The following is a 25,418-nucleotide window of genomic DNA, read 5'->3' on the forward strand; positions in this document are numbered from 1 at the left end:
TGAAACTAAAAAAACAAATTGCATTATTTTAAACATCTAAAAATGCTGAAGTGGGTTGGGTAACAATTTGATTTATCAAGAAAAAGATAAAGAGTTATTGTTAAAACTGATTTCAAGAATTAATTTTTTGTGATATACATGTTAAAAGATCTGTTTTGTAAGAATTTTGTAAGATTGTGCACAATCAAACACAGAGAAAGAGAGAGAGAGAGAGTGAGTGAGAGAGAGAAATTTTATAATTTTAATAAAACAAACCACCTAGTACAGAATATCCAGATAAGACTTATCTTACCTTAATTTTACTGTGAAAGTACTTTATATAAGTACTTTACACGCATCAGTTATGATTAAAAATTAGAAATACTAAAATAATGAAAATTGTATATTAATTTATTACACGAGTGCTGTTATCTGTTGCAGTTTTTATAAGACTCTCCCTTCAACACTTTCTAATGGTTTATAAAATTGAAATTTCCTTTACATTTACATATGTATTATCTTTTAATATATTTAATTTTATGTCATCTTTGTGGATCTCTAATATTTTTAAATTTGTGTTAATATAAAATTTTTATTGTTTATTAGCTGGTCCGTCATATTATATGAATCATAAAGGATAATTTCAGTAAAATTATATATATATATACACATACTGATAGTTTTGTCTCACCAGGACCATTAAAATTTTAATTATATGAGTTATTTCTTTTCAATGGGAGTTAGATCCGGGAATTGACCCTTGAAAATTTACGTAGTAGAGGTATCCATCTGAAAACAGGGGTGGAGCTTTCTGAATTTAACTTCTTTCATGGATGAAGGGGGGATTGCTATGAAATTGTACACAAAAATAAAATAATTATTTAAAAAAAAACTAATTTTGTAACAATAGTTTGTCAGGATTACATGTAGATTGTCTAACTGCAGCTAAAACCAATTGCTCCTTGTTAGTGAAACCTTACTGTAGTGATTGCATAACATAGCTAACCCATTTAACCTGTTTTCACCAAAGGTGCTTCTTAGCCATTTTATAATAGAACAAAAGGAATTAAATGAACCTTGATAATATTGATTCTGCAGGGCTGTAAAAGCAACATCAGCAGAGCCTTTCTAAAATTAGAGAAAGCAATTCACTCTTTTTTAAAACCTCATTTATGTCTGGTGCTTCCTGTAACTCATTCCGTATTTTTAACAACAATTCCCTTTCTCCTTCAATATCTTATAAATTGTATAAAGTTGCACTAGATGAATGTCATTTTTAAGTTATATATCTTTATTTTTAAATTATAATATAAATTAATGTTTCGTTACTCTATAAAGTAACGAAACATATATTTTTATAAAAATATGATAATTGAGTCTTTGTAATTTTGAAATATTGGGGAAAACCATCTTTTTCTTGCACCTGTATCATTTCTGCAGAAATTTTCGTATTTATTTGATACTAATTTTTTTTCTAATTTTTGTTATTTTTTTTAATATTATATTTAATAATTAATGGCACATACTTCACCTGCTACTTAAGACAATTTTCTGAAAAACGTTTTTCAAACCCTAACATTCTTCATAATTAAAATTTCATTCAAGTATATTCAAGTGAGTGAATTAAGGCCTGAAGTGGATGTACTAAATTTTTTTTTTATTAAAAAATTCTCAGATCATCTGAAACTTTTTTATAGTTACAAATATGTTTAACACTTTAGTTACAACTAAATTATTTTGTTAACACTTTACTTAACAATGTAACAAAATCATTGTTGACCAGTGTTATTTAAATCAACACAACATGTTTTAGAATAACACAATGACAACAAAAAGCAAACATGAAATTGAAAAAATAAATTTCTGTAAGTAATATTAAATGATACTGATTAAAATAAAGAATTATAAAATGTGTTATAATATTTTCAGATAAATCCTTTCACCCACAAACACTTAAGATCCTTTGCTTTATTACCTTACAATTGTAACTTAAGTTTGTAAGCTTTACGAATGACTGGTGGATTCTCAAACTGTTTGCTTCTTCTGATTGATTTATGTACAATAGATAGTGTTTTGAAATTTTTATCAGCAAAAGAACTTTTGTAAAAAAATTGTGATTGTCTTTCTCAAACTTCAGTATTAGCATATCACAATGGTAGCATTTCTGTTTTTTATTTGGAAGTTCTGGGTTTGAATCCTGATTGATGAGCATTTTTTATATGCTATAAAATTCCATTTCCACAGTCAAGTCTTAGGCTTATGTGTAGAATTAATTCATCAGGCAAAAAAAAACAATTTATATCCCTCAGAATTAAGATAAGTTTGACTCACCATAGGTCCATTTCTTGACTTTGTACAGCGTGTCCTATATATTTAGCCATCCTAGTGGTATTTCAAAACATTAATAAATTACGCATTATTTAATCTAAAAATATGAAAAAATTTGCACTTAAGAAAACATCTTGCAGGATATCATTATCACCAAAAATTATAACGTTTTTATCTCATCATAAACTTCAGTTTTCGATGGTCAAATTTACAAAAAATGTTTTTTTCATATTTTAAAAAGTCACTAACAATTACAAAAATACACTAATGAATTTAAATATCTAAATGAATTTCTGGAAAAAATAAATGCAACCAGTTACATGAATACTATGCATAATTGATATACTAACTTTTGTAGAGAAACAACCAATGTCACTGACAATGGCTGCTTTTACTGAATTTTTTATGGAGATTAGTTATTTTTGCTAAACCATTGTATGTTCAACATAATAAAAACCAGTGATAACGGTACTTTTCTCTAAATATTTTTTTTTGGAGTTCTTCATTTTTATTTCTTCCCTGAACCAGAATACGCAACTAAGCATAAACACAGCTCCAAGAGGTATCATTGTCTAAAGCTACCTCATTGAAAACCATAGTTCCCCCTTTGCAACCAGGACTTGGTCTTTAAGTTATGCACCATACCTCTAATGAGGGGATCTCAAAGGAAACCCATCTACCGGGATTCGGTCATTACGCCACACATCAAGTGAGGAAACCCAAAGGGATCCTCCACCAGGACTATGGTCTTGATTTACCTCCAAATACACAGTTCCAAGAAAATTGCAGGGGAGTCCCCCCCAATCATCGGCAGTGGAACACCTACGCGGCCACCACTCCTGGACGGGGCGGTCCCAACGCCGGTCTTCTGGCCAGTCCTGAAGCCACATCCCCCAAAGAGTGACCCCAAACATTACACAGTTTGCTTGGCATCTCTCCCACCACCACCCCATTCGGTCGCCCTAAGACATAAGACCGAATGTCTGTGCCACAACGGAAACCGAGCCTCGAACAGTTTAGCGACTAGTATCCTTACATAGCTTCTAGAGCTTACCTAACAGCGTGAGCGGGCTAATCGCAGTGCCATACACCACTGGCTTACGTGTCCCAACCACTCACTTGTCATATATTTGCTGAAATGGGTAGGCGCACCCCGTCAGCTACTAAAAATATATATGAAATCCATAATAAAATTTATTTTGTCAATTCCGCAGCAATTCGCTGCCACGTCTAGGTCACTGAATGCTAGCAAGTACCTGTTCACCATTTTATAGCGCTTGGAGCCATAATAATTGTCTGATGGTCAGCCATGCTCAGGGTTAGCTTCCCACGACAACGCAGTAAGAGACTTTCCATTAAGCAAACTACGGATGCCGGTTGAACAAAGCAACTGCATCTATGAACTCCCACACGGTTTGACAATGCGACTCTCGCCACATTGAATCGCCGCTTCAGAGTGGCCAATTTTCCCTTTGATCTCTAAGTTCCAGGGCGCCCCGGTCTCTGACCGGTCATACAGGTCTCTGCAGGCCCCTCTGGCCACCAACGGAGACACCTCTATATGCACCCGCAGCATATTTCAATGTCTCCAAGCCATATATTCGGTAACCTTCAGTCGATGAAGCCCCATCTTCTCTTGAGGCTAACAAAAACAGATATTCGGGTTCTCGGCCAGGAACAACCGGACCGACTCAGCCAAACGAGTTATTGACCGCTCCTTGCATTCAGAGGAGCCAACCGTAACACAAAATTCATCCTGCCAACATTAATAGCTCCACCCGCCAAAACCACGGCACGGGTACTGCAGACCACCACCTGCCCAATCGCAGCGAGCTTGTCCGAAGCATCTGCCTGGCCCGGGGCATCGTTTCCAATAACTTCGAATGTTGCCAACCGTCTGTACACAGTGCCAGGTCGACCTCCCAAGCCAAACCATCAATTCCACAGACATCCTCAATCACAGCAGTGGATGTAAATACCTCCTTTGGGCCACTGCTTGATCAATAGCAGCAAGTCAACATCATCCACCCCATTATCAAGGACCTGCCGCACCTCAATTACAACAATCTTATTATAATAAATTACTTAATATAAGTAAAATTACTTATAAAATTTCCCCTCCCTCGCCGCATACAATTCTAAATTAAATATTTTACAGTTTAGTTTGTACCTACTTGAATGGCGTTTCAATGAAATGCATAAACCCTCGTTCAAATATTTAAATCCTCGTTCTCTTGGCTTACAGACTGAACAAAAGATCTACGTAAACAGAAAATATTTTACATGTTAAATTAGTAAAATAATAATGACGGCGATCGTGCAGGGAAATATAATGTTCTCAAATTATTGCTATTATACAGAGTTATCATAAAAGAATGGTGCGGTTTCAATAATTCATAGGAAGGTTGTAGGGAAATTTCTAGGTGTTATATTGGTATCCCTGAAAGCCTCCAACCCAAAAGTTTGTAACCACAACGTCAGTTCTTGTATTGTAGTTGTGGTGAGTTTAGTGAGTTACTATGTTCTCGGATAAAGACAAAGCAAAGTGTGCTTTATTGATATCTGAATTAAAATCCGTAATTTTAGTTCAACGTGCGTTCCGACGTGAATTCGGAAGAGATCCACCGTACAAAAATAACATAACACGTCGGTTCAAACAATTCGAAGAAACCGGATCGGTTAAGAAACAGAAATAAACCAGCAGACCAAGTGTACCAGACGAAACGGTTGAACTAATTAGAAGTCCTGGTAAGTCCATCTCCCGTTGAAGCGTCGAATTAGGTATTCCAAAATCAACAGTTCACAAAGTTTTACATAAAAAACTGAAATTACACGCTTATAAAATCCAGATACTGCAGGAATTGAAACCCGATGATGGTGTAAAACGTTACAATTTCGCTGTTGAAATGTCAGACAGAATAAGTGAAAACGAATCATTTTTAGATGATATAATTTTTACAGACGAAGCTACATTCCATGTGAATGGATGTGTTAACAGATACAATTCACGAATACGGGGCTCTGAAAACCCACACGCAATTATCGAGAAACAACGTGATTCGCCTAAAGTTAATGTCTGGTGTGGTGTGATGAAAAATCGTGTAATAGGGCATTTCTTCTTCGCTGAAAAAACAATTAATGGAGTTGTGTATCTTGACATGTTAACCGATTATTGCTTTCCTCAGCTGGTTGAACTCGAAAACATTCATCGACTTCATTTCCAACAAGATGGTGCTCCCCCGCACTTCAATGCATCGGTCACGGACGCTTTGAATGAAAAATTTGGAGATCGATGGATAGGCTAGCAAGGACCCATACTTTCGTCTCCAAGGAGTCCAAACCTGAAACCTTGCGACTTTTTCTTGTGGGGGTACATCAAAAGCGTTGTTTATACACAAAAAATTTGCCAACTAAACCACTTAAAAAAACAGGATTAATGAAGCAATGACAACCATTAACGAACAAATGTTAACCAATGTTTGGAGAGAAGTTGAGTATCATTTGGACATTTGTCGAGCGACTAAGAGCGCACATATTGAAATTTATTAATTATGTAAAAAAATGTTTGAGACGACAAATTTGAAAAATAAAAAAACATAAACTGTAAGTAATTCTGTTTTAATTTAAACCATGTTGAAAACCGCACCATTCTTTTATGATAACTCTGTATTTCGTGTTCGAAACGTCGATACGCCGACTGGCCGCCTCACAGCATTTGACGTCTTTGAGGAGCATCATCGTAGACTTCTCCGAGCTAATGGACGATTTATGTTGATGACGCTTTTGCTCGTGTATCCTGCATGCTTGAATGTCTTGGAATTCAACCTGCTTCCACGAGCATCCCTTGCCCAGCAGGAAACCATCGATAGCATACGCAACAGTGCGACACCCGCTGAGCAACCTAGTCCTCAGAAGTGAATCAAACTCCATCACTCACAATAACTGACCAACATATTGCCCTGCGACAACCACTTTACAGTATCTTCCCAAACTCATGGTCGTCCATGTATTTGTTCAAAGTAAAAAAACCCGACGCTCGTCTCCGTACCTTCTAAGGTGGGCAACTCACCAAGTACATTACGTACCTGCAACTTACGTTGTGCGAAAAAAACAACCTATTAATTCACCGCCATCATCGTTGATGACAAAGTGATGATCGTTTGGGTACTTTAGAATGATTTCGTTTCTTCACATTACCGCAGACATGCTAACAGAAACAAACTAAAACTTTTCCAACGAGAAAAACCTGGCAGTTCACGGGACACAACATAGGATACTGCAACAAGATAACATTCAACCCCCTACGCATGGCGATCTCGCTAAGTTCTATCTGTGCAATGTAAGATCCCTACGCAATTATTTACTGAATTTTAACCATCTAACGATTTTAAATCGTATTATATTATGAAAGCCCCATTATAACGCCCACACTACTTATTTACAGAGTGCTTATGGTCCTTCCCAAGACGTCTGCTGTTAAATTTCTTCTATGTAAGTTATGAAATAAATTAGTTTAGTTAGAGTCGATCGTTAAGATTAATTGATTTGAATTCTCTCATTCTGGGAATAACCTTTTTGCGTATCTTAACTGAGTTGTTCCTGGGATTCTCTAAGAACTGCATAAGCGTTTCATATTGCTCATTAAATTCCCTCACAAGTAGAACAGAACTTTCCACATGTCCTGTTACTTGAACAAAATCATGCGACTAATCCTTAACCTGGGTAGAGAAACCCGATGCCCCAACATCTCCTGATGAGAAGGAATCATCAGGCCGCACTTCAGCTATTACTTCACCAGGAGCATATTTTGCCTACCTGGACTTAACCTTCTTACCCCCTTTATCAGACACTCTCAAATACTCATTTGAGAAAACTTAGAGAATTTTTCACAAATGTCAGAAAAATTAGATTTTCTCCTAAATTTCATAGAAATCAAGGATTACTCGCAAATTTGAGAAAAATTTAAGAAATTTTTGCAAATTTGAGAAAAATTTATAACCAATACTGGGAGAAAGGATAACAGTTTTGTTATCAGATTTTTCCTATAGTTTTTTCTTGTATAAAATAGTTTATTTAAAAATGGAATAATGTTTAAATAAAAAAAGAAACAAAAAATAATTTTAACTTAAAATAAGTTTATTCAGGTTGTTACATGAATAGCCTATGAGTCTATTTACAAATTAACTATAATTAACGTGTATATATTTACATTTATTAAATATTATCAATTAATAATAAATAATTAACCAAGTTAATTATTAAGATTAATCAAAAAATTTAATTTTTTTTAATATGTAAATATAAAATAACATTTGAGGAACATTTTAAATTAAATAATCATTTAAAAATTTTTTTTATGTAACTGAAATAGTTCTCTTTGCTTGTATTTTTATATTAAAAAAATTCTATAAAAAGTAATCCCTGAATGTATACCATATGGATATATATAAGTTCACAGATACCCCACATTTACATTTGTGTGGATTGCTACATATATTTTACACTTACAAAACAATTATTCTAATATTTTTCTTCTAAATTTATGTAAATAGACTTAAGATTTCAGCAGTATTCAAAAAGAGAGCACAATTTTCTTTTAATTACAATACTTCTAAAAAACAAAATTGCTATTTAATTGACAAAGCATACTGTTAACCCGATCCATATTCAAACTATATCAGGTTTCATAACATCATGATATTATTAGTCGAATTATTATTATTGTTTGAACTGGCCTACTGAGGACTGCACAACAAATTCTTTTTCATATTTTTCTTCGTTTCTAATGTTGTTCTTCTGCTTTCTGCCATTTTTGCCAGCTGTTCAGCTGTTACTTTTTTTAATTTTATATTCTTAGCCTCCTATAATTCCTTAACTTCAGTTGATATTTATCTGTACTTGCTGCTTCTACCTAGCGCATCCATTTCTGAGAGTCCAATTATTATACGATTTTTTTAAGTCTATATTAATAATATATTAGGCAGAATCTAATAATAAATAATTCTGGTTTCATTATAAAAGTCTGTTTTTGAATTAATATTTTACAATCTGTTTTCTTTGTATAACTGTAAACAATGGCAACACTGTTTATACAAGTGGATCAATATTTGCTTTGTTAAATAATAATTATGATATTTTTATATTTGTTAAATTATTCTTTGCTTTATTTTTTAAATATTAATGTTATCTGATATCAAATATTACAGTTTGATATTTTTTTAAATAATTTTATTTTTGTTTTCTATTAATGCCAACCTTGTATTAATTAAATTATTAAACTATGTATTTCAATTTTGTGTAATTATATACATTATTTTACATAATTGTTTTCCCTTTATAAATTGTGTAAAATATTCTATCACAAACGATTATCACCAATTTTGTTATTATAAACAATGTCAAAATTTTAATCAAAGCCTGGTTAATAAGTTTGCTTTGTCATGTAGTCCATGAAAACTAAATTTTTTTTATAATAATAGATCTTCATATAAATTAATTTATATAATATAATTAATCTACTAAAACGATTTACAACTAAAATCTTAATTTTTTTCTTTAGTAATAAGTAGTTGTGCTTAAATGAACAGTAAGAAAAAAATAATAACTAATCGTAAATATAATAAATATTTAATTTAATAAAAAAGAAACTATAAACAGATTTTTTTTAATCAAGGACCCAATTAATTATCAATTTACCATCATCAGCATGTTTTTATTTAAATGTAAATTTCATAATCCACTTATATAAGTGAAATATGTATATATTTTTTTTTGTATAAGGAAATAAATAATAATTATTTTTTCAGCTGAAGAATAATGTTATTAGAATTGAATAAAGTAATCTTAATATTAGAAAAGCCAAAACTAGTTTAATTCCTTGGTGAAGAATTTTGAACCTAAAAAAAAATAAATTCACATATATTAATTTAAAAGTAATAAAAAATAAAATCTAAACTAATACATTGCGAGTATGATATTAATAAATATAAGATTTTGTTAAAAAAATATTACTTATAAAACTACTTTTAAATTTTGTTTCCAATTTCAGACATTATTAGATTTAGCTTTTATATAAATATGACCCTTAAAATACTGAAAAATTCTTTTTGTCTGACCAATATAAAAAAAATAAATACAATTATTACATAAAATTTTATTAGCTCTTGTTTTTTTTTTCTTTTATAGATATGTTTTTATTTTGGTGGTTTTAAATTAAATGAATATTTTATTATTTTTCAACTTTAATATTTTTGACAATACTTTTAGGAAACAGGTAAACATTTACCTCTTCTTACGCAGTTCTTCATTTAACTTAATATTATTTAATTATGTCATTTAATATTACGTCATTAATACAGTGGAAACATGTTTGTTCTTTGGAATAAAATTTTCCCCGATACAATTAATATTTGAAATCGTTCTTTGAAATCAAAATTAAAAATTAATATTTATTCAAAATAGATACAGATTATATGCAATTAAAATATTAAATTATACAATTAATTCAGTTACACAGAATATTCAATAATGGGCTTTGTTACTTATTTTCCATCTGAATTAACACGCAATTTAATTTGTTATTGCAACTTTAATAAAGTATCAGTAATTGTATGTGTTTCAATATATATATATTTTTTAAATGTGTTTTCTCTCTCTTTCTCTAGCACTCTCTTTTACTCAGTTTCTCTGTCACTCTGTATCTCATTGTTTTATTTATAATAGGAATGATGTGTGATGTATATTTTAACAACTTTTACATTCACCTTTTCATTAAGGATTCACATAATTTTCAGTTAAACAGATTTAAATCATTGCATTTAAACAACTACGTCTGTAATTTTGGTAACAGAATTGCTTCTGAAATAACAGCTAATCGGAATGTTAGAGAATATATAAATCAGATGGAATTGGTTTGCAGCTGGGTTTCATCAACTGAAATTCAACCATAAACTTACTTAATTTGGTAGACTTCAACGTAAATGAAAAATACGAAAATAAATAGTAAACTGAAATGATAAAAAATATTTAAGATTATTAAAATTATTTTTTAAATAAATTGATACTGTTTTTTATGAATGAAATTAATTTTTAATTAATTAAGATAGAGTGTCCAATGTTACATGTATGGCAAGAATTGGACTACAGGCTTAAATACGTGCCACGTGACAATGTGATATGTGTCGCATGCTTACATTGAGCACATGTGACATAATGTAGTAAACCAAATGTAATACAAAATCCTTTGAGTTTTCCTTTCTAATGATGTTACTTTTATGCAATTTGAATGCTATTAAACTGAGTAATTCAGTTTGTAACCGGAAATATCATTTGTAATAGCCTGTGTACTTTTAAATCTGAGTTTTCCTAAAATTTCTAATATTTTATTCTTATTGTATAATCAATTATTTTCTCTAGAGCTACAGATGACATGAAGTTCACTTAATTATTTTTTTAGGTTTACCTTTTAAAATTAATCTGATGGCCAGAATGATACTTCTTTATTCAATGTAGTTTTTCTGAAATTGAACTAAATCTAATATTTCACAGTATAAACCTAATACACCTTTCTCGCACAAAATTTAAGAACTTATGTAAAAAATGACTATTATATTTTTATGTGTTACATTAATATCCTAAAAATGTACTATTTTTTTTTGCTTAATCAAGCTATGCTAGCAGATAGTCATTAAAAAATTTTATAAGGGAAAGAACAAGCCTCCTTTGTACTCATTTAAATTTAGTTAAACTGTGCTTGAATTATTTATTTTACATTATATAAAATAAATTTTCTCCTTAATTTCTGCATTTATTTATTTATTTTTTTTTTTATAAATAATTATTTAAACTTCAGTAATTTATTTAATAAATAAATAACGCAAATTTCAGACTGTAAATGATTTACTTAAAATATTAATAATCTAATTAATAGGTTTAAAATAATAATCTTTACCCCCTGAGTTTGATTTTGGCATATGGTATTGATGATGGATCTTCTTTAAGTAAGTATTTTCTTATACCTCTGACGTAGACGTAAAAATAATCATTCCAATCCAAAGATGATATGTCAAATGGAAACAGCTTTTTATCATGTTCAGTCAAATTTCCCCATAAATTTTGTACATTATCATTTTTAAAAACCCAATTTCTGATTGTAAAATATGCCAAAACATCTGAGAATTTATTCACCCTTTTGTATACGCTTAACATACTGAAACATAACAAATAGATATTTCTTTTAGAATTATTATTAAAATTCTAATAATGAAATAAATTATGACAAAGAAATCAATCAGTGTAGGATATTTTGTTTAATTCTTTTATAAATTAATATTTGTTTTAAATTTACACATTAAAAACATATTTTTAATGTGTAAATTTAAACTGTATTTAAATTTTACACATATCCATACTTACTTTGTATGTTTACCAATCAGTAAGTAATATTGTTATTCTTTCAACAGAGCAATTACCAGTTTATATCTTTCTAAAATAAACCATAAAATACTATACCTAGACAGTAAACTAGAGAACATTCCACGTTAATGCGTAGCAATTTAAGTTTTAGTTTATTTATTAAAAATTTTTCATTTGTTTTAATAAAATAAATAATTATCTCGTAAAGCAAACTAGGGATGATACCCAAAATAAAGTTCAAAGGGGAACTGTCAGAACAGTTCAAAATCCAAACGAAAGTAAGTCAAGGAAGAGGATTATCGCTCATTTTGTTTAATGCAGTACTAAAAAAGGTAATTAGGGAATGGCATTTGTATTCTTGGCATTTGTGGACGATATCACAATCTTAACAGAAGATTTAAAAACAGCCAATGAAAAAATCAACACTTTTGAAGGAAATTGCTAAAAAAAGGGTCTACAAACTTCTTCATAAAAACAGAACTCACATTACAAATACAAAGAATGCACCAAAACACCTTAGCACAAGATATGGGCAAATCAAAAGATTGACAGCTTCAAGTACGTTAGAGAATTAATACAAGAAGCCAATTCAGGGTCACAAAATTCACAAAAGCTTACGGAATGATATATATATATATATATAAAGAAATTTCAAGAATGAAAAAATTGTGGCATTACACAACAGTTGGCAAGACCTGAAATGCTGTACGTGGTCAAATGCACAATTTTAGACAAGGGAGAAATAAACAAACTTGAAAATGTGAAAGGAAAATACTAGGACCTGGAAAAGCAGAATATACTTGTAAACTACAAAAAAATGATGAAATTTACAGGAAGGTTCGGTCAAGCTATATCAGACCCGATTAGGAGACGCAGTCTTGCCTTCAACTGGACCCTTGATAAGAATGGAAGAAAGCAGACTAAGAAATAAAAATCTTTGACCGTGGAAACAGAAAGACAACCACCAGATGTTTCAAATAGACCTAAGAAGATATAAAAGTAGCAAAGATAGAAATACATAAAATCATAGCCAGCGACACATTCAAATAAAAATTCAAAATGTGTGAAGAATTCCAAAAGCAAAGAACAAGAACAGAAAGGATCTTATTTCCAGCAGAGATAAGAACACTCACGCAAAGTAAAAAAGTTATTGGGAACAAAAGAAAACAGGTAACAATAAGTGACACTATTTGTCGTGATTCTACAGATGCTATGTTGATTCAAAAATATGAAGCGTTGATTCAAATATGTGATTATGATGAAGCGTTAAAAAAATCTTTTAATAATTATTTCAATTAAATTAAAAAAATAATATTATGCTTCAAAAAAACATTAACAAAATTTCTACTTAAAATATTTAATCTTTTCTACTATTAAACAATCCTTAGACAATATGGAAAAAGTATATAAATAAATATATTACATAAAGAAATAAAACAATAAGAAATAAGAACAAAAACAATTAGTTGATAAAGAAACAGCATTTTTAACATTGATTTTATAATAAAAGTTTTTTTAGATAATACTTACACACAGCATTATGTATGTACTGTTTGTTATTTGTCTTTTTTTTATTACTATTCCTAATTTAATTACTTATTATTTTATTAATTTTTTTTTATACCTATTGAAAAAAATTGTTTAATAATTGAAATTGTAGTTTTTGTTTTCATTTTTATAAAAGTAAAATAAATTTTTAAAAGTAAAACTTTCACAAAGAGTTTTTCTTTTTTTCAATAAAAGAGCGGAGATCAATAGCTATGTACATTAGGTCAGCAGAAATTGGTGAAATATGCCATGCCTGAACGGGAGTATGTCACCACATAGGTAAGCAAGCAAAATCTTGTTTTAAAATGTTTATTTCTGTAATCATTTAGAGTAGCTCATTATTTTTACTTAATATTTTGAATATTTAACAACAAATTTTTAAACACAAGAGTTTTGGCGATATACTACAAAGAAAGAGGTATAAATTATACTATGAAGTATAGTTCTTTGGTAAATATTCTTTTTACTAAATAAAAGTTTTTTTTTTTACTAAATAAAAGACATTTTAATTATCTTTTAAATAAAATACTTATATATTTATATATATAAATCTATACTTACTTGGTACGTTTTCCAATCAGTGAAGCAAATGCATCCACAATAATCGCTGGTAAAAAATGTAAAAATAAAACTAATATTTTATAAAATATCCATGAAGTGCTTAGTGTCATTGAATAACACCATATAGCTTGATTTGGTGGTGCTTCTTTTCCGTGCGCTTTAGCAAAACACATGAATTCGCCCCATCTTATTGGTTTTTCTACTGAACTTACATAATTATATACTTGAAGTCCATCATCCCCATCTTTGCTAGGTTCATTTTGATTTGTATCTTCAATTGCTCTATAAAATAAAAATATTACAATATATTATTTTTCTTAAAATTAATATCATGTAATTTTGCTTTAAAAACTATATAATATATACTGCTTAAAAAATATATTTTCTATTTTCTCCTAAAGTAAAAGTTAGGACATGTATACTTTAAGAGATTGGAAGCTTAAAAATGAAAACTTATCGTAGTGTACTTGGGTGTTTTGTGCAAATTCCCCGAATTTCAGAAAAAACAAAAAGTTATGTTTTTGTGGATTGAAAACTGTAAACAGTTTACCTTAATTTTAAAAGAATTTCCTTAATAGAATTCTAATTTCAACAAAAATAAATTTCAACCTTTAATGACAAGAACATCAATTAACATAACTCAATATATTTAAATTAAATGTCAGGGGTCTTATTTCAAAAGTGGTCACATTCCTTAATTTTTATTTTCTGAATTACTAATATCGTAAAGTAAATTATTTATCGATTAAGTAATAATATACAATATTAAACTGCTAATGATAATCTTATCTGTCACTGAAATTATATTTCAAATTGTCTTATCTTATCATAGTTACATCGTTGGTAGCTGGTAGGCTGTGTACTAGTCGGTGAAGTCAGTTATTTCAATCGTGTACTGTGTGTGTTTGCTGTAATTGTCACCAGTCGTTATTTATATCCAACATGGGTTTCATTGACTTAATCCGTGAAGTGTCAGATAAACAATATGCTGTTCATTTTTAAGAAACCAAAGGGATTTTATATAATCCTAGGTTTTGAATATAGGATGTCTCTTCCATTAAGCAATTGGGAAGTTAAATTGTGTTGTTCAAAGGGACGTTTTCACAATTCAGGTCGTTTAAGGAGTGTTACATGGCTACAATCCAACAAACTAAAATTGGAAGATGTTGTTTATTTCCTGAATAAATGGAGTAGGTAATATATTAGTTTTAAGTTTTGTAATGAATAATTTTGTATGGGTAGTGTTGCTGTATCTCTCTAGAAAAACTATGTTAGGAAAGTACGCAGACATGTAACCCGGTAATAGTGGGAATGGTTTAAATGTGGAAATAGATGAATTTCTTTTTTCAAGGCGAAAATAAAATTAGGGAAGATTTACTCTCAACACATATTAGACCTGGGACAAATATAATTTCTGATAGTTGGTGGAGTTTTGATGATATACCTAATCTACAAGGTTACAGTTTTACACATCAAACACAGTTAATTTCCGAGATCCAATTACCAGGGCCTGTAAAATCACACTGGAGAGTTTATGGGCAGCAGTGGAAAGACAAAATCGCAAGATCTATGAGATCTATCTAAGACATTGAGATATACGCTGGACTCCTACTTTTGTGAATTTAAAGGCACTAATGTAACATTGACATATACAGGAAACCCAGATTTACATGAATAGTTCTCCACCCAAGAAGTATATATAATATAACTTGACAAGAAACATATTACTTGGATCAGTCTACAGCAGCTTCTTTCACCATATCAACCACAAAGGATGTACTGTCTGTACAGATCTAGAAATCATCTGTATGAACTAAGCAGGTTAATTCTACACATAAAGTTCTGTTCGGGAACCTGTTCAATCAATTTTGCAGGATATTGTCTTGTTTTGGTCTCTAGAACAGTGAATATACTCGTAAGTAAGACTTATGTAATTTTTACTATTTTAATAGCAATTTAATAAATATATACGCTTTCAAAATAACACAAAATTTTGGTTATTCTGGTTGTTACAACGCATAAATGTTTTCCCAAATTTGTTCAACTCTAGCATTGTTTGCATTCCTACGCCTCCATAAATATTCATGTAGACAGGAATCGTAAGTGCTTTCAGCTAGTTCTGCACCCCTGCTTGTTATGTGCTTTTTATCATGCCAACAAAAACTCAATAGAGTGAGTATGGAACTATACAACTTTAACCACAAATGTTTACCATATAAAGCTGATAATTCCTGCCATGTATAGTATGAATCCCTCAGTAACTTCCCCCATATCTAAAATAATTATGGAGGTATAACACATGCTTGCTGTTATATTAAATAATGTGTCTATTGTTCTATTTGAAACAGTAGTAAAAGAAACATTAATTATAATCGTGGTAAATATACCAACACCAATTCTCAGAAATATATGCACTAAACTTTGTTTTCTGCACGAAAAACATGAATCATAAATTTCAACAGTATTTCTGTCCATCAACTATATTGGACTGTTTAACAATGGATACGTACAAACATCACACATTTAGTTCTTCCAATTATTTATCAGATGTGTGTTCATGTCAATTTTATCTCCACAAAATGTAACTGTAATGAACTTCTCAATCCGAAGTATGTATAAATATAATTTTTATAATAATTTTAAATTTAAGTATTTGAAATGTTAAGTACCATTATGTAATTGTACTTCTTTATATCACTACCAGTCTAATTTTTTGGTTAGCGAAACATCATTTTATGACCTACTATATCGTAAGCTATTATTATGAAAAATTTGTTTACATTACAGAAGATCAATTGCACTTTCTTCGTAATCTAACATAATACCATAATACTGGTATAAAAAATTTTGTCCTAGTACAAGTATATGTTTCTATATGTATTTTTTCCCTTGAATTCAAAAATGTTAACAGAATTTTTCTATCTCTTAGTTTTTAAGTTACATCTTGTGCAGTGTTATATACATTATGGAACGGTATTACACATTTATAATATATAAATGAATAAAAAAACTGTATTGATTAAGCATTTAAAAATGATTAGTTTGTTATGAAAGATCTGCAGTGGGATAGAACAGTGGTGGTGATCCTATGAGCCCTGGTCAGCCTCTGACCCACAAGGGCATTTTAATGACCCAAGTATTGAGTTTTATAATTTATTTTTTATATCATAAAAGAGAGAACAGACAATCAAAAATATTAAATAATTAAAGTATAAATATCTAATGTCAAATTTACAAAAAAAAATATTTCCAAGAGGAAGTTGGCTAACCGATTTTCCATGTCACTGCACCTCTGTATGACGCATGACAGTCAGTCATAAACTTGATGCACATATTCGTTGCATCTTAGGACGGGGATGTACCAGCTCATAGTGTTGAACTAATCGGCAATCTTGGTGTTCATGTCTAGAAGTGTTTAATAATGTTAAACTTTATTATTAGTTCTGAATTATTAAATATTCTCATCTACATATGTATGTATATCACGTACGTTAATAATAAATTTCTTCAAAAATTATTTTATTCTAAATATAAATACTTTTAGTTGTAGCCCTGTACTATGTTGGCGGTTAAAAAAATAAAAACAAACGATACAAGTTCTAGACCATATCAAACAGAATGGTTTGATAAATATTAAGTGATTAAAAAGAATAAAACGACCATATATCTACATTGTAAGGAAAAGGTCACTTCATGTACATACAATGTAAAGACATTTTGAAAAGTTGCATTCAAATCTCAGCTTCTCAACAGACGAAGAAAGAAGAGAATATCTTTTACAAAAGAAAAAAATAGTATCATTCACAAACCAGTGTTTTAAAAACTTTTTTGATTCAAAATAAATAAAATTACAACTGCTAGTTTTCAAATAGCTCATTGCTCACCACGGAAACCTCTTTCAAAAGGAGAGTTTGTAAAACAAGCATTTTTAGAATGTAGTGCAACTTTTTTTAGAAGATTTTAAAGAAAAGTTCTTGATTATAAAGCATATAACAAAACAATTACAGATTGAGTAATAACATCAGAAAGAAATATTTCTTCGCAAATACAAAATGATTTAAAGTAAGCAGAAATGTATTCAGTTGCTTAGGATGAGAGTAATGATGTACGAGGGTAAGTCAATTATTATCTGCAATTTAGTTATATTTTTGTTTATGTTGGTAGTACTCTGTTCCGCTTTCTGTTTGCACCAAAGAAGAGCAATGTTCAGTGATCAATTTTTTGTGCTCAGAAGGTGTATCAGGGGCCGAAATTCATCGAAGACTTTCGGTACAGTACGGGAACAGTGTGTTGCTGCAACAGAGTGTCTATGAATGAATTCAAAAATGGTCGCACAAGTGTTACACACAATAAAGAAGCCGGACGACTATTTACCGCCACAATGAGGAAAACATTGACCGTGCACATGACATGATTTTCTTAAGACAGATGAGCAACTATTGATGAAATCACACATTGTCTGCAAATTAGTCACGGTTCTGACTACGAAAACATCTACGACAGATTTGGGTTTCATAAAGTCTGTGCAAGATGGGTCCCAAAACAACTCACACATAACAAATGCGCATAAACAAATGCACTTGGACATCTGCCAAAAACATTTGGATTGCTTTGGTAACGAACGGGACATCTTCTTAAGACAGAATCATCACAGGTAATGAAACATGGATCCATCATTACGAGCCGGAGAGTAAATGGCAGAGTATGGAATGTAAACATCCAAATTCGCCCTGTAAAAATAGTTCACGACCCAACCGTCCGCAGGAAAACTGATGCTTACGGTTTTTTGGACTCACAAGGCCCAGTACTGGAACATTATGAGAAAAGGGATACGGCATTAAACAGTGCGCATTACAGTAAGATGCTTACTGTCAAGCTGAAGCCTGCAATTCAAAGCAAACACCGAGGACTGCTGTCGAAAGATGTTGTGTTGCTGCATGACAATGCCCGTCCACATACTTCTGCCCACACTGCTGAAATGCTCCAGAAACTCAAATTTGAAGTACTGGCTCATCTTCCGTATAGTCTTCTTGCTCCTTCTGACTACCACTTGTTTGGTCCACTCAAAGAGGTATCAATTTACCTCGGACGAAACAGTGAAAGAAGCGGTGCATTCCTGGCTCACAGCTCAACCGAAAACCTTCTTTTGTGAGGGCATCAGGAAGCTTGTGCAACGATGGACCAAGTGCATTGAAATGCAAGGGGACTATGTTGAAAAATGATGTACAAGTAAGTTTCCTATTTGAATTGCAATAAAATTTATAACTACATTGCGGATAATAATTGACTTACCCTCATACATGGTTATGCATAACTAGAAGTATTTGCTTGGTGTAAATCAGGAAATATAACGAAAGAAGAGCAAACAAAACTAATAATGTTGAAAGGGAAGTGTACCAGTCTTGATTTTTTTAAGGAATTTGATAATGCATTTAAAGAAGTGGATACTGATCTAAAAAAACTGTTTCTGTAACAACAAATGGTGCAGCCAATATGGTGAGAAAAAACAACGCTTTTAATCAGTAACTTAAGAAAAATATTAGACATTCTTTGATTGAATTTCTTTGTATTGTATTGCATTGAACTTCACCTGCAAGTTGAAGTTATGTGTGAAGCAAGGTTTAAAAAAATTTTCCGATGTAATGCCAGTTATAATAAAAGTCATCAACTTTATAAACGAGAATTTGCACAATTGTTAGAGGAAATTGGTGCAATATTCTCGGACTTTCACTCGCAACAATGTTTGATAACTCAGTTGCAGTCGAGTTCTTAATTAGTTTGTCAATTTATTTGAAGAAATAAAACTCTTTTTGAATGAAAAAAAATAGTTCATGATGAATTTTCAAATACAGATCAGTTAAATGATTTAATGTTCTTATAAGACATCACTCAGCATTTAAATGAACTGAATAAAAAACTTCAGGGAAATGGACAAATTGTATTAATGAAGTTTGAAAATATTAAAATGTTTATGATGAAAGTTGACATCTTCACTAAAGATTGTGGAAAAATAAATTTTAAAACTTGATTTCCGAAGTAGAAGGAAAATTTTCTTAAGTAGTGCAAATAATAATGATCCCATACTAAAAATTGAAAATATTATATTAAACGTATGGGATTCTTTACCAAACACATTTATATCAATGAAGAAACTTGCTAATGCTCGTTTAACAATGTTAAACAATGTTTGGGTCCATATATTTGTGTGAAAAATTGTTTTCCTCAATGAATTTTTTAAAATCTACCAACTGAAATAAACTTAGAAATGGATTGACTGCAAAATGCATTAAATAAATACAAAATATGAACCTAATATTAATACTTTGAATCCTAGGCATTTTAGGAATATTTTGAAAAAAATATTGCTACCTTTATTACAAACATAAATTAATAAATCTTACATGCTTTAAATCATCACAATCTGTAGTTTAATAATCTAAAAATAACATAATTTTATTCTTCAAAACAAAATCACTGCAATAGCTTGAATTTTATGAAAAAAAACTATAACAATGGTTGGTTATATGATTTATTCTCATAACATAAAGCAACCCCACAAAAGTGGCTGATTGTCATTATACAACCAACCCAGCATCTCATCTGATTACTTTGCAGACACACTACTGCTCTTTCTTTTGGTATTTTTATTCGCCTCAGCCTGAAAAGTAGATGAGATGCACTCTTATCAGGAAAACTTTGGGGAATGTTAAACCTGTTATCAACATTACCATGGCTAGTATTAAATAAAATAACAAACAAAATTTGACCTACTTCCCAAAAAGGTTTGCCATCACTGGCATAACACAATAAAATTAGTCTTGACTGCTGGATTCTTAAATGTCACAAGCAACATCTGTTTTGATTATAATGTCTGAGTTATAAATATAATTATTATTATAAATATTATAATGAGAATTTACTACCTCTCTTCTTTTTTTCTTATTTCCTGTTTAGCCTCTGGTAATTACCTTTCAGATAATATTTCAGAGGATGAATGAGGATGATATGTATGAGTGTAACTGAAGTGTAGTCTTGTACAGTCTCAGGTCAACCATTCCTGATATGTGTGGTTAATCAAAACCCAACCACCAAAGAACACCGGTATCCACGATCTAGTATTCAAATTTGTGTAAAAATGACTGACTTTACTAGGACTTGAACGCTGGAACTCTCAACTTCCTAATCAGCTGATTTGGGAAGACGTGTTCACCACTAGACCAAGCTGGTGGGTCGAGAATTTACTACCTAAAATTAATTAAAAACAATTTTTTTTAAAATTCTATTTTTACCTATTTGCTGTTCGCCACGCTGCTGTTATAAGTGCATTTACTGCCATATCTACTGGTACAACATTAGCTATAACATTTTGATCACACTGTAATGTTCTTAAAACACCAGTTCCACAACCAACTACAACTCCTGTTGCACCATATAAATTATCAACCCATCCTGGTAGGGGTTCTTGATGCGATGCTATAACTGTAAATTTAAATTTAAATTGTTATTAATATTTACAATTAAAATTTTATATTTATATAAAGAGCATTCAAGTATTAAATAAACATACTACTACACTTTCCTTACTTTTTCTGACAATGGATGTGGGGGGCTCATCAAATACCATCAACAAATGTATATTTGCATTTATCATCTCATAGTATGAAATTTTTGATATTATCTGAAATTTGTTTTTTTAAATTTTATTTAATAATTATAAATATAATGAAAATGATAAATATTAATAAAAAGTGTTTAGTGTGAACACTTATTTTTATTTTACTTCTTTATTAAAAGAAAATTATTTCCTTGTAAAGTTTTTTTTTTATTACTTTTATTAAGTTTTTACGTTAGTACTAAATTAAATATTTATGTAAGCACTCCCATTCATTTCCTGTATGTGTACACTATTCCTTCCCTTACATTAGCCTTCATGCAGGAGAGGTGACTGCCTCAGGCTCTTCATTAAGAGAGAGTGTATTCTCTCCCTCCATCAATTCAAGAGCCTAACCAGGCACATTCCTACCAGACTGGAAAGTACAGGTATCAAAGGACCTCCAGAAGACGGTCTGAAAGGGGATTGTGCTGGAAAAAAGACAAAATATTTTTGTAATTTTCCCAAAGATAACCCCCAGTAAAATATTCAAAGATCCATGATCTAAAAGGATCAGAATGCAATACAAATCTGTCCATTTTAAAACAAACAAATCAATTAAATAAATTACCCACTGCATAAGAAACATCCAGCAGGAAGGAACTAATGCCCACTTATAAATATATATATATATGCCCACTTATAAATATATATATATATATATATATATATATAAGTAGTTTGTGAGTATGGTCATGAAATAAGTTTTTTTATTTTAATATACCTTTGTCACTGTATAAAAAGTATACAATATTAAAAAAAAAATTAACTATTGATAAATAATATTAACGAACATGTTTATTTGTTTTAAGTCTGCTACAATTAGGTTCTGTAAATCTTCACATATTTTTGCATAAGCAATAAAAATTTCAATTCACTTTCATTTTCCATATGGCTGTTAGCTTTATTTTTTAACACTACAAAACCCTACGTTTTTTTTCAGTTTTTGATAGAAAAAAACATTTTAAAACTTTTTTATTCATGGTTAGATTTTCTTATATGAAGCTGTTTAGGAATTATAGACTGAAATCTACAAAATAGAACTAATAAAGCGGCAATATAATTTTTCCAGGTGTAATTATATTTTTTATGACTTTTTTAATAGGAAACATTATTTTAATACATTTTAAAAATAAACAAAATAAACAATTCCACTAAAACAATAAGTGAGGTTTCTTATTCAAAGTTTCTTTTTTTGTAGTTTTTCAGATTTCAGAGATCCTTGATCTTTTCTATGCAGTAGAATAAATAAATTTAAAAAAAAATATTGTCAGCCTCCATAGTGCGAGTGTTAGCATTTCGGCCTTTCATCTGGAGGTCCTGGATTCAAATCCCAGTCAGGCGCTACAAATCATTCACATTCATCTCATCCTCTGAAGCAGTATCTAATGGTGGTCTCGGAGGTTAAACAAAAAAAAAAAGAATAAACAAAATAAAAGTTCCCTACAGAGAAATAAAAATAGTGACTAATCTGTTTTGTTGTTTATATTTATTTACAAATGTGAGAAGGATATATGATTAATATCACTAAAAATTTGCTTACATAATAAATGAACGGCCTCATATATACATACACAGATATATATTAATTTAAAGAGAAAGCGAGAGAGATGGCGTTGGAGTGGGAGGGAGAGATATGGTTATTTATTCCACTTTCATTAATTACAAAATTTTATACAAACTGATTTTATTTAAAATTTCAGCTTTTTCAGATATATCGCCCTGAACAATTCATTTATGCGACTAACATATCACCTTGGGCAATAAGTAAGATATAACAAATTATTTCAAGATTATTCAGTACAGGTAGGCCCAAGTATGTAGATTTTCCAGAATTCTAACTATTTCAACTGGATTTTTTTGTCCTTTAGTGTATACTAAGTTTCATAAACAGTCCGTTTATTGTATGGGAATGCTACATCTTATGACCACCGCTACCAAAGTTAATCTGCATCCTTTTTCACTTCCATAATATATATCTCTCTCTCTCTCAATCCTCTTGAGTTCATGCATGTGTATCTGAATGTAGTATAAATATATATGGCAGCACTGTAATCATAAGACCAATGATTTTTTATAAACTTTGCAAACGTAGAAGAATATTTGATCTATACTTTCGAAAATATTTATTACTGTACATAAAATCAAGTAAGTAGTCAGTCATGTTGGATAAAACCAAACAATAAATATTTTATCACGATATGAAAATATAGAAGTTTCAAAATTAAATAAGTATTGCATATCAGGACTTTTTAAACAAAATCTTATGCTTATCTTTTATTTATATTTACTTACTTATTTTTATTAAATAAGATTGTCTTACCAATTGCAGGTCTGTAAATACAAACTGGAAGCCCTTTACTTAATGTTTTAACAATATCTTCTGCCACTGATTTTGTATAGACATATGTATTTGGCCAACCATCTAACAATCTGGAAAAGAAATGACATTAATAATTAATATACTAAATTAAAATTTTTAAATAGATTCGTTAACTTATCTATAAGTTCTCTTTTACTTTTTAAATTATCTTTTTTTTTGATCCTACCTAAAGTAGTGTTAAAAGCAACAAATATATATTGTTTACAGTTTAAAATTGTACATATTTCAAAAATTCAATGAAATAAATACACAATGATTTTAATTAAGTTTCTTCTTTCATTGGACTAACTAAAGTTTTTACCATACTTAGAAAAAAAAAGATCCCTAAATTTAGTCCTATTTTTTTTTTTTAACAGAGGGTAGTCTTCGTTTTGGATTTTATCAAACAATTAAACTGAAAGAGTTTTAAATAAAATACTATCTTTTTTTTTAAAAAAATGATATAATTAATTTTTTTGCAGATTTCTAAAGAATTTGTACAATTTTGCAATTGGTAAGATTTTCTAAGTGGTGTAGGAAGAGGGAAGACCAACTTTTCTTTACGTTGTGGAGTTTCCTGAACACAATTCTGCAATCTTTATATATATAGGTGTGGGTGCATAAGATCTTTTCTTCTGCTCTACCAAATGCAAATCTCAACCGATTTTCACGAAACTTAATGGTGGGAGATGTAAACCTACTGGGAGTAGAACCCTACTGATTTTCAAGCGAATTGGTTCATAGAGACCAGAGTTACAGGCAAAAAACTGAGTTTTTGCAAGGTATTCTGAGATATTTACATGGTATTCTTGTAACTTGAAGGATAAGATGTTAGAAATCTAAAATTAGATTTTTTCAAGCACCACCAGATTCGAGCTGGTTTTTCAATAATCCCAAAACAACAAGTTTGTAGCTCAAATCAGATTTTTGCAAGCACTGTCAGGCAAGATCTAGTTTCGTTATAGTATTTTAGTTTTACAATAATAGCTTGGTATCTAAAAAAATCAGTTTTGAACTTTTAATCATTTTGGGTTTGTTTTAACTCAATTTGAATCTTTTATTCTTTGTAAACACGACTCTAAAACCAAAAACATTTCGGGCAACAGTATCAAAATGGTTTGTTGGCAAGTAACAAATTAATCAATTGACAGTCACAACTCAACAACTGTGTGAAAAGAAGGAAGAAAAAGACAAATATAACTTATTTATTGGAACAATACGCAGTTCAACTTCGAGGTACATTTATTGTACCTCGCAATTGAAGCAGTACCTATAATAAAAGAACATTTGATACTAACATAATGTGAAATAAAAAAAAGAAACATCAAAGCAATAATATTTTCAAAAATCATTACAGCAGTACTTCCTTAAGTAAATCTGGAAATCCGCCCTTCTGATGCACTTAATGTGACAAGTATTTTTCTTTTTTGTCATCGTCGTTTAGTATTAGCTCATTGTAATGTATTAATACAAATCTGATGTCATTTAATATTCAAAATATTTAATTCCAGAAAACAAAGTTTATCATTTAAAGTAGAAAAAAAACCCAAAAACTTTATTTCTATATTTTAGAGA

At 30.2% G+C, this 25,418-nt stretch overlaps 1 protein-coding gene across 3 annotated transcripts in view; it reads right to left on the reverse strand.

The window, feature by feature from the left end:
• Window positions 1-7,422: 7,422 nt before the first annotated feature.
• Window positions 7,423-25,418, reverse strand: part of LOC142330634 (fatty acyl-CoA reductase wat-like) — a 283,198-nt gene continuing 265,202 nt past the window's right edge. For all 3 annotated transcript variants that reach the window (XM_075376059.1, XM_075376060.1, XM_075376061.1), the window contains 5 exons: window positions 23,805-23,914; window positions 21,120-21,309; window positions 13,831-14,112; window positions 11,258-11,515; window positions 7,423-9,203 (listed from right to left, as the gene is read on the reverse strand). In XM_075376059.1, the coding sequence (XP_075232174.1) occupies window positions 9,110-9,203; window positions 11,258-11,515; window positions 13,831-14,112; window positions 21,120-21,309; window positions 23,805-23,914 (934 nt within the window). In that variant the 3' untranslated portion in view covers window positions 7,423-9,109. The remainder of the gene's footprint in view (window positions 9,204-11,257; window positions 11,516-13,830; window positions 14,113-21,119; window positions 21,310-23,804; window positions 23,915-25,418) is intronic.

Source organism: Lycorma delicatula, chromosome 9 (genome assembly GCF_047948215.1).
Source record: "Lycorma delicatula isolate Av1 chromosome 9, ASM4794821v1, whole genome shotgun sequence".
Classification (NCBI taxonomy): domain Eukaryota; kingdom Metazoa; phylum Arthropoda; class Insecta; order Hemiptera; family Fulgoridae; genus Lycorma; species Lycorma delicatula.